The 11,387-nt window shown below is 43.0% G+C and overlaps 1 protein-coding gene across 2 annotated transcripts in view; it reads left to right on the top strand.

Moving 5' to 3' along the window:
• Positions 1-1,177: 1,177 nt before the first annotated feature.
• Positions 1,178-11,387, top strand: part of mtss1lb (MTSS I-BAR domain containing 2b) — an 87,610-nt gene continuing 77,400 nt past the window's right edge. For both annotated transcript variants that reach the window (XM_072464990.1, XM_072464989.1), the window contains exon 1: positions 1,178-1,277. In XM_072464990.1, the coding sequence (XP_072321091.1) occupies positions 1,191-1,277 (87 nt within the window). In that variant the 5' untranslated portion in view covers positions 1,178-1,190. The remainder of the gene's footprint in view (positions 1,278-11,387) is intronic.

The following is an 11,387-nucleotide window of genomic DNA, read 5'->3' as shown; positions in this document are numbered from 1 at the left end:
ATAATGCAGGCAAATAATAATAATAATAATAATAATGCATGCAAATAATAATAATGCATGTAAATAATAATAATGCATACACATAATAATAATGCATGCAAATAATAATAATAATAATAATCTATACGAATAATAATAATGCATACAAATAATAATAATGCAGGCAAATAATAATAATAATAATAATAATGCATGCAAATAATAATAATGCCAACTACTAGGTTTAAAGGGGGGAAACAAGCTATAAGCTTATAAGAACTTTTCTATTAATTGTTTTTTTTTTATCTGTTCTTTATTATTTACTTCTGTGCCTACTTTGTGTTGCAACAGTGGAATTTCCCCATTGCGGGACAAATAAAGGCTTATCTTATCTTATATGTATGTGTATCTTAAATGTACTTTGCCTTTTCCTAGCAACTGTGGGAAGTGTGATGCAGTTTAAATGAGTCTAAATCACAGCATCATCTTGTGTATTGGACGTACGTGTGCGTGACGGCGCGTGAAGGTGAGAGTCAGCGCGCGGCCCGTGGTCACCCGAATGTCCTGCACGCGCGTCTCACCCACTGACACTTCACGCACCACTGACACTTCACGCGCGGCTGCAGCAGTGTTCCTCCGCGGTCCATGTGGAAGTGGCCCCCGGGAACCATGTGACAGCGGCCCCGCGGTTGCCCGGCCTCCCCTTTTCTTTTTTCTTTTTTTTTGACTCACATTTTGCGTGGCTCGTATTACTGCCTGCACTGAGCCCACCGCCTCTGCGCCAATCACAGCGCGCCGCTCGCCCTGCAGACACACACACGCACACACACACACGCGCGCGCACGCACACACACGCGCGCGCACTGCGATCCTTCTCCCCTGCGCCGCGTTCACATGCGTTGCGGCTCCGCGTACCGCTAGCTGCGCCGGGATGAGCGTGGTCGGACCGGTACCGTCTGCACGTCCCCGCTCCGCCTGACTGAGCCATCTCTTGCCCCGCGCCCGCCGCACCGCAGAGCCTCCTCCCGCGGCATCTCTCTCCCGTCACGCGTCCCTCTTTCCTTCGCGTCGCATCCTTTTCATTCCTCTCCGGGCCGACACAGGGAAGGATCGGGGGAGCGAGGCTTTTCCTTTTTTTGGGGGGGGAATTACATTTTGCATTTGATTTGTTTCCTGTGCGTTGGGAGCGCGAGCCTCTTAAATAGTGGAGAATGGTGGATTTGGCGAACATGGAGACCGTGGAGAAGGAATGCGGGGCCCTTGGGGGTCTGTTCCAGGCGATTGTCAACGACATGAAGGTAAATGCACGCGCGGCTGTCAAATGTATCATGCGCCACCAGGTGAACGGGGCTGTGTGAGGGCCAAATGTCCCCGTCACGTGACTCTTGTCCCGCACATTGAAGGCTGCGCAGCGTGTTCAGTCCTCGCGCTGTGTAAATAGTCATAGAATAGTAATGCAGCGGGCCGGGGGTCTCAGTGTGACTCCCACTCTCTCCTCTTGCTCTCTGCACGATTAACACGAGCTGCTCTGTGTAGAATGTCCTAATGTCCAGGGTCTGCTGTGAGGGACGCGCACGCGCTGCTCTGCGCATTTGTGCAGGTGGTTTAACGCGTGGAGCGCATCATCCAGTGTTATTCTGATTATGGCCCTAATATAGATGACTATAATGGCCTACAGAGTCCCGGTGAAGATGGGGCACATGCAGGGCTGAGGTGACTCATTGAAGCTTCTCTGTGCCATTGTAACAGAGCTGAGCTGCATGAAGGCGCTGGACATGGCCTGGTGCTGGACAGTTCAGGACATGGCTTGGTGCTGGACAGTCCAGGACATGGCCTGGTGCTGGACAGTCCAGGACATGGCCTGGTGCTGGACAGTCCAGGACATGGCCTGGTGCTGGACAGTCCGTGACATGGCACGGTGCTGGACAGTTCAGGACATGGCCTGGTGCTGGACAGTCCAGGACATGGCCTGGTGCTGGACAGTCCGTGACATGGCCTGGTGCTGGACAGTCCGTGACATGGCACGGTGCTGGACAGTCCAGGACATGGCCTGGTGCTGGACAGTCCAGGACATGGCCTGGTGCTGGACAGTTCAGAACATGGCCTGGTGCTGGACAGTCCGTGACATGGCCTGGTGCTGGACAGTCTGTGACATGGCCTGGCCCTGAGGCTGAGTGGAGCTGATTGAGATGCTCCTCGTCATGATCAGTGTCGCCATCATTGAGCGCGCCGTTGTTTTGGACAAAGCCGCGTGTCCGCGGTTGTGTACATGAAGTGTGTGTACATGAAGTGTGTGTACATGAAGTGTGTGTACATGAAGTGTGTGTACATGAAGTGTGTGTACATGAAGTGCACACTGAGCCCTGCTTTACGCCTCTGCTGTTCACAGGACTCGGTGCGTCTCCACAGAGTGCCGCGTCATTGATTTAGTGTCAGGCTGATCTGGCAGCAGCACATGAAGGCGTGAGAAGGCGCACAGCCGTCACACGCGCAGTGCCACTGTGGACTGACCCGCTCTGCGCAGTGGTCAGTCTGTCCAGTCTGTCAGTCTGAGGAGCTCACAAGCTTTTTGTCTTGGACATCAAGGGGCTGCCAGTCATTTTCTCTGACCAGTGCCACTGGCCGGACATCCAGGAGCCAGAGGGCACTGATGCCACAGTCTGCCCTGTTGGGGGTGGGTTACACATTGTACTCTGACCAGTGAAGAGTGAAGGCTATTGCTTTACAAAAATGTGGACGTAAGCTTTATTCAAGGGTAAATCTAACTAAAGCCCACAATGTGGAGGAGAATATCATAACCAAATATAGACTTATTTTTCAAAATAAGTAGATTTTCAGCTGGTGTTGGAAAATGTGAATTCTGCCTGGTTTCAACATGACAACAGGAATGAACATCATCCATTTAGGATGGTTGCATAGCAACATGAGCACCTATGACACAGCACTGCTGCTGCACATGTGCGTGAGGTAGTCTCCACACAGAGCCTTTTCTCTCATTCTCCTTGTATAGACTCATAGTTCTCTCATTGCTCGTACACTTACGTAGGTCTTAATTTGGGACCATGATCTGCCTGAACAGAAAAGAAAAAACACTGGATTGTTCGCTGCCAATTCTATTGTTCTCAAAGCTGTAAATGAGGAATAAGGAAACGTACCAAAATGGAAGCGCTTGAGTTAAATGTTTATTTGTAATTATAATGACATTCTAAAAAGCCAACTATAGGTGTTTACGGTGAATAATAGTTACACATTTTGTTGATTATTAATATCCATAATAAAATAAACCTTGGATAAATGGCAGGTAAACACTGTATGTATTTGGGACCTTTTTCATTATTATTAATCTATTCCAACTCACTGCTAGTACCGGCAATCAAAATGTAAATCTTAATTAGGTCCAGACATTTGTTTGCACAATTCAATATCATGCATTTATTAATTATTTTCAAAGACTATATTAGAATGTAACTTTTGTATTACAAGGAAAAGCGAACCAAACCTTTCCTTTGCACATCGTGTTCACAAATCAAGGGCGTTGCTATTGTCAGCAGAGAAAAGTGTTGAAAAGTGCACTTTTCCTTCCTCTTTCCTCACTATCTGCCTCGTTGTGACCTTTAACCCCGTCTGCAGGTTCTCACTTCCTCTGCTGCTCCTCCGCCCTCCCTCCACTCCGCTCATTCTGCACCAGCATTAATACTTTCTAAGATATTATTAATGAACATAAATCTCGGGCGTTATTCCAGCAGCAATGATCAGATTATATTCTTGCAATCTGTCAGAAATGTGCTAATATGTTCACATGGACGTCTCGGTTCAGGTTTATCATAGAAAATGGCAAAATTCAACAGGTTTTTTTGCACAACGAGAGGGCGGAGCCTTGTCTTTGCTCAAAATCGAATGGGATTAAATGAAAGTAGCAGATCCAGAACTGGAAAATAGAGCGTTTTCGGACTTTTCTGACAAAGTTTTCACTGATTTCACAGACTTTAGAGTTCGTGTACGCCATTCCACAACCCTGTAGCTATAACGTAGTACGCTGCGGATGGAACGTAACATTATTCACACAGTCACACTCGCTGTACCTTTATTTCCGTCTCTTTTTCGATTTCTTACTGTCAATAAACTTAATTTTCCACTTTTTCTGCATCATCTCGCAGACGATACAGTGGGTCCTCTACATTATTGATACAGTGGGTCAAAGCATTTACCCGTAAAACTGGAACAGTCTGGGTTTTTTGCTCAGGAAGTGTGAGAGCAGACGAGTGCCGATGTGATCCCCGGGGGCGGCGTCTGTGAACTTTAGTGCATTATTCACTCGCGCGCGGGTCACCAGAGGCTAATATGACGAAACGCTGAGGTCACGTTCACGGTCAGCTGGCTGCAGTACAGACCCATGCTATAGAATTGGTGGTATAGTCGTTTGTAAAGAAAGTGTTCCGACTTCTTGTAAACGCGTTTCAGAATAGGTCAAAGATGTTGTAGTTTTGGGTCGAAATGTTGAGTTTTTGTGACGTCCTGGATAAACAGGTTCACGTTGAGCACGATGTGGAAGTTTGGAATGTCATTTTGTGCTGTGGTTGAATATGCCGAGTGTTTTTATGCTGGGACCTCCACAAATTAACCATGCATCAGGTTTAATTGTATTTATTTGGTGTATGTATTTAGAAAAACCTCCAGATCCATTTGTTTAGAACTACTTTAATCCTTAAATTCACTCTTTTACTCTATTGATTTACTGTTTTTTATCTTTTTGCATTAATTGTTGCTTTAAATAGTTTTTCTTACTGTTATGCTATGTAAAGTGTCTTTTAGTGTCTTGCAAAGCGCAGTATTAATAAAATATATCATTATTATTATACTTTATTATGTTACATTCACACTTAATATTTTTTGCAAATAGCTTTAAAACAGTTCCATATTTTAAATAATTACATGACAAATACTCTTACAACCCCCGGCGTTGTAACAGGTTCAACATTTGTGGCTCTTACCATACCATAACTCAATACTGGTCTAACCTTATGGGTGAAGACGTTTCAATAAATATATGTATAAAAAAGGATTTAAAATGATATCGCTGTATCAATACTTAACATATGATACTTCCATCCCTTGTATTCAGTTCCCAGAATGACATTTGTACTTTTTGACCGTGAGAGAACCTTTGGACATTTTCTATTGTTGTTGTTGTTTTTTATACATTTACATATCGTTTTAATTTAATATAGACTCGATCATCGATAGATTCTCTGTGTGCATCTGTAGAACGCTAACGGCCACGAGCAGGTGCACAAGAAAGAAAATACAAGTAAAAATGTTGTCGTTTGATTGTTTGATTGAGTGGACAAGAGTTCAGCCTTGATAGTCCCTATTGTGTTCTACTGAACGCTTAAAGCGCCCCCTACAGGTCGGACGACTCATTGAACTAAAATGCAGTTAATATAAATATAGTTTGAATCTCTCTCTTTATAAAAAAATATAAAAATGTTATCACAGAATAGCAATTTTTTTAAGGTTTATAATGTCACTTCCTGTTTATAATTGATGATATCACATTAGGAAATTACCCAGAACCAAAAACTCATCTAATGTCACACTTTTTTAATTTAAGAGCAACTTTATTTGGTCAAAATAGTTGTTTTTTGTGTGTAAATTATGCATAAACTTAGACTGGAATGAGTATCCTTAGTGTGATTTCACTTCCTGTTATTTTCCATAGATTTTTCAACGTTTTCTCCACAAATACCTGCTCGATTGCTGCAAAACTATAATTTATATGTACTACAGGTATAAATACACCAATACATTAGAAAATGGTAAAAACTGTCATAGGCACTTTAAGACCAGTGTTGCAGACAATGTTTTATATTCTCGAGTTCTGAATGGACCCGTGTCATGAACTTACGCTGTGTTTTTCTGGTCAAACACATCTGTTTCACTGAGACTCACCTCTCACAACCAAGATTTACTCTGGATATTGCACAAAGCGCGGCGAGGCTTTTATGCACATAGAGCTTTCATAAATCATAATGATATTGTCTCGTGATTTACGTGGCTGTGTCGGAGTCCGTGCTCGCTCACCGTCAGGCAGCCGTTTATGGCAATGTTTGGTGAAATGGAAAATGAGGCACTCTCGAATTAAATAAACATCAACGGTGGTGGAAGTGGAAGTGAGCCGGCGATGTCATCCATTTCTTTACACAACGTCCTTTTCTTACAAGTCCTGATGCGATGATAACCTTTGCAGAGGCACTTTGGAAGGCAATTCTTTTGTTGTTGTTTTGCAGCACATTGGCACAACATTTTGCACTCTTTTCTGTGTGGTTTGCATGTTCTACTCGTGTCCGGTTTCCTCATCAACCTCAAATATGTAAACGTCGAGCTGTATAACTCCTGATCGCGACGATGGAAGTGGTTTGAGAATCGAGACCTTGAGATACAGCGCATGAACGAGAGAGCATCAGATAATAAAATTAAATCAGATAATATTGTTTAAAATATGTGAGAATTTAAAGTTCTAAATCTATGTTTTCTATCATGGAGGGTGGCAAATGATCCATGTAACGTGAGTCCAGTATGAGAATCAGAGTCAGCAACATGAATAACGTAATAACCAACGTGAATAACAATGATAAAATAGAAACAAGTACAATGAAATAAGGCATGCATGATACATAAAATATAAATAGACTTGGATTAAATACTTTGAATTAGTATATACTACAGCATGTACAGTATGGTGTTTGTGTTCAAGATCAATTCAAAAAGTTATTCCATTCAGGCCACAACTCTTTTCTTCTTGAAAGAACTGGTACAATCACCAGATTTATTTCCATTGACCGGATGAAGAGTGAAAGGCAAATAATAACAGTCCCAAAAGCTCAGAAGAAAATGTGCGTAGTTATCCCTTTAAAGGCGCTGTACCTGCTTTTTTTTACTGTTTAGAAACATGAAAACAGAATTATAGTTAAACTCTTTCCTCGTGTGTATCTAGCCTAATGCATTTCCAGCATCTTAATCATAATTCTTAAGCACTTTCCATGAATCTCTGAGCTTTTTGTCGGTCCAGGTAAAGCTAACAAACATTAGCATGCTAGCCGCGGTCTTCCTGCTTCTGGGAGAATAGAACACTCTATATTTAGATACAGAGAAGGTCTCATTTTCCCCCCGAACAGATGCTTTTACAATATATCTATACTGGGACAATATAGATTTGACTTTATTACATGCAAAGAATACTATAGAACTATAAAAGAACTATAAAACTCAGGTACCTTTAACTTATATCTAAATGCTATGTTCTAAATGTGTTGTAAATGTTTTATTCATGTTCATGTTTATTCATTGGTTGTTTATGCTCATAGTAAATCACAAGGACAGAGCGATAGACTTTAAAAATGACGGGAGGCCTCTAGGAATGCCAGATGCCGCAGTGGGACGGCACGGCTCTAGTGCACGCTGCCTCTGTGTCCTTGGGCAAGACACTTCACCCACCTCGCCTCCAGTGTCCAGGTGCTTTGGTGTATGAATGAGAGTCAATTTATGATGATGGTAATGGATAGAAGTGAGCCTGTGACTGCAATCCTGCGTGTTTACAGCATGTGTACAGTATCACGTATGCTCATTCATATGCAATAAATGATGACTTATAGTCCAGAAAATACGGTAAATGCCCAACATAGTTCCATAGGCCCCATCATCAAAGTCTAGAGCGTGAACCTAACCTATTGCAGCAATTTGATGATTCATAAATAGAAGTTCAATAAGATTTCATATTTGTTTATAGATGAACTTTGCTTTTCTGAGCCAAAAGCTTCATTTAACATTTCTATTTTCAGATCCTCGTAGCATCGGCCGACTTGCAGCGACTAGCGGCCCATATGTGTATTTGTCATGATCCTGTGTTTCTGTTCTTGTTTGTGTTTTCTCTGGTTCAGCTCTTGTTCTGCTCCAGTTCGTGTTTTGATCCCTGCCCTGATTTCCCGCTCTCTGCAGCTGCCGTTCATTCCCTCATCAGTCTATGGGAGGGTATATATGCTCCCTCTCTCCCTTCATGCCCTCATCAGTCTATGGGAGGGTATATATGCTCCCTCTCTCCCTTCATGCCCTCATCAGTCTATGGGAGGGTATATATGCTCCCTCTCTCCCTTCATGCCCTCATCAGTCTATGGGAGGGTATATATGCTCCCTCTCTCCCTTCAGTCCCTCGTTAGACTATGGGAGGGTATATATGCTCCCTCTCTCCCTTCAGTCCCTCATCAGTCTATGGGAGGGTATATATGCTCCCTCTCCCTTCAGTCCCTCATCAGTCTATGGGAGGGTATATATGCTCCCTCTCTCTTCAGTCCCTCATCAGTCTATGGGAGGGTATATATGCTCCCTCTCTCTTCAGTCCCTCATCAGTCTATGGGAGGGTATATATGCTCCCTCTCTCCCTTCATTCTCTCGTTAGTCTATGGGAGGGTATATATGCTCCCTCTCTCCCTTCATTCCCTCATCAGTCTATGGGAGGGTATATATGCTCCCTCTCTCCCTTCATTCTCTCGTTAGTCTATGGGAGGGTATATATGCTCCCTCTCTCCCTTCATGCCCTCATCAGTCTATGGGAGGGTATATATGCTCCCTCTCTCCCTTCAGTCCCTCATCAGTCTATGGGAGGGTATATATGCTCCCTCTCTCCCTTCAGTCCCTCATCAGTCTATGGGAGGGTATATATGCTCCTTCTCTCCCTTCATTCTCTCGTTAGTCTATGGGAGGGTATATATGCTCCTTCTCTCCCTTCATTCTCTCGTTAGTCTATGGGAGGGTATATATGCTCCTTCTCTCCCTTCATTCTCTCGTTAGTCTATGGGAGGGTATATATGCTCCCTCTCTCCCTTCAGTCCCTCGTCCCGGGACACTTTGAGTTTTAGTCTGTTTTGGTATTCCTGTTTCATTGTCCATCAGGAGTTTTAGTTATCCATTTGCCTTTTGAGTTTACTCCAGTCTGTGTAACATTTTAGTCCGTTTGACCTGCCTGATAGTATTTGTATCACGTTAGCATCCGTGCTCGGTTCGAGGGCTCGTTCGGACCCCCGCTCCGAGCGAATGAACGGGGGGGGGGGGGGAGCGAGCGGTGGTCAGTGTGGAGCGTGGAGCCGGGCCAACCCTGGTCCTGTCACTGCAGCCATTGTGAGGCCTGTCAAAGCCTTCTCGTCACTGTACTACACTCATCATTATGAACAGGCTCACAAAGCACTGATGTGGCCAATCAATAAACTCTTGTTCAGCTGCACAAAACAAGCTACTGCAAGAGTATTAAGTTCTGATGAAGCTTTCAAAGGGACATGTACGTCTTTATTGGGAGTTTGGAACGACTTTTTGGCATTGTTGCGTTGGTTTGGAATATCTTTTGGAGCGTTTAATCATGTTTAGCTTGAGTTTGTGATCATATATTATTGTTGGCATATAAAGAAAGATCTAGCGTAACCTTTTTTTACTTTGGGAAATTCAGGCCGCTTTTCAAGACCTCAAAATGATTGGTGTACGTGGTAATTAGGGCTGCAAAATTTGGGAAAAATATCAGATTGTGTTTATTCTGGCAAGTATTATAATTGCGATTAGATTTGCGATGTATTTGTTGTATGGTGTGTGTATATAGGGTTAGCGTTTTTTATGCAAAACCAGACATGTTGTTTTTTTTTTGTAGGAAATGACGCTACTTCCAAAACCGTAGTCTTTGCAGTTTGCTAATTGCGTCCATTCAGTTTGTGATTTTGATTCCATTGCAATAAATCTTGCAGCCCCAGTGGTAATCCAGCCCCTCTTTGTTTCGAAAGTGTACGCGTCATTATATTTTTGTCATTTCAGCAATGAAAATTGTCTTCACCGTGCAGCTTAACAACGTCAATGCTCTTGTTCTAAGCCTCGTCGTTACCGCGTTTCTAATTTGTGTTTTATGCACAATGCTAATGTTATAGAACAATACTAAGATGTGAGATTTTCATTTTTTAGCAAACAGAACAAGAGCAAACAAAACATGACCAGACAGAGTACAGTAATATCAAAAGGAAATAAGAAATAAAATGTCAGTTCGCTAAATGTGTCTGTCCCAGTGATTGTTAAATTTGTCCCTGTTTAAGTTCAAATTTAAAAGTCAGTTTTTCCGTTTCATAAATGTCCAACGTTGTCTCAGTCCAGTCCTCGACAGTCGGCTCAGTTCCCGTCATCCATTTATTTGTTTCTGCCTTTTTTTTTTGCTGCATCTAAAAGTACATTCCACATGTATCCATGAACCATCTCCATCACTGGAGTTCTACGTCCGCAATACATTGTTATAAAGTCAAATGGAATATCGGTGTCCAAGACAATCAGCAGCGCCTCATAATCTCAGTCCAGAACTTGAGAAACAATAGGACAGTCCCACAGTTGACAACCACAGTTTCACCAGCAGTTAGCAGATCCCGTAGTGACTAGTGTGCACTTTGACGTGGTGTTTTAAAAAAAATAAAATCATAGCACATTTTTCACTACAGAATTCTTTCCAATTATGAAGATGTGAGATATTCTAAAAGCCTGAAAACACCTAAACAAGCTCTTTGGCCGGCACCAAGGCCACTTTTACATCATACATCCCAATTACCCCTGGATATGACGTTCCCATTTGCTCAGGGAAACCAGCATGCTCCCTGTTGTTGTGCGGACGCGGTGGTATTCTGGATGCTTCGAGCGGTAACTATGGAAACTTTGGCACATAAATGGCATTTCACTTTTTTTAACTTATGGCTTTTAGCACATGTCTAACAACAAAGAGACAAGATACAATCACATAACATGTAGAGCGCATGCACAACGTTTTAAAATGTTGTTTTTAACAGCGTCAGTTCAGTCCAAGAGCAACACACAGAGCACCACAGGAATGATTTGGCTGTTTAGAGTTGGCTGTACTGTCCAGTAGACGACGTAATTGCTGTCTGATGATAACATGATACAGATGAAAAGCCCTGGAAGATGTTTGAGTCATTCGGCGAAATTAGCAGCTCCCGCCAAATGCGTTTGTTGGGTTTGCACATGCTCAGTACAGCAAGAAGTCGTTTAAATGTCACATATTCTGGATACTCGTGGAATATACCCGGTTTCTATTGACTAGGATACTGCGTTTACATGGAAAAAGACAAAACCGGGATACTTAAAAAACCTGATCATGCCCGGGACATTCAAGCCCATGTAAACACAGAGAACGCTCAGATTACAGCGATTTATCCCGTATAATTCATGGACTCTTCGGGCACATTTCTGCAGATCGCGGAGCAGGTCGGGGGGTGCAAGTTTCCGTACGTGCATGTGGTTCATATTTAATGGAAACCCCAGTGGAGACACAGGTTCAGCATTAGTCGCAGTCCGACACCTGAAAGGGCAGAGGTCAAAAT

This window comes from Eucyclogobius newberryi, unplaced genomic scaffold, assembly GCF_026437365.1.
Source record: "Eucyclogobius newberryi isolate DKJ021-1_F unplaced genomic scaffold, fEucNew1.0.hap1 SCAF_5, whole genome shotgun sequence".
Taxonomy (NCBI): Eukaryota; Metazoa; Chordata; class Actinopteri; order Gobiiformes; family Gobiidae; genus Eucyclogobius; species Eucyclogobius newberryi.
The sequence above is the reverse complement of the archived record's forward strand: the minus strand, read 5'-3'. Positions and strand labels throughout refer to the sequence as shown.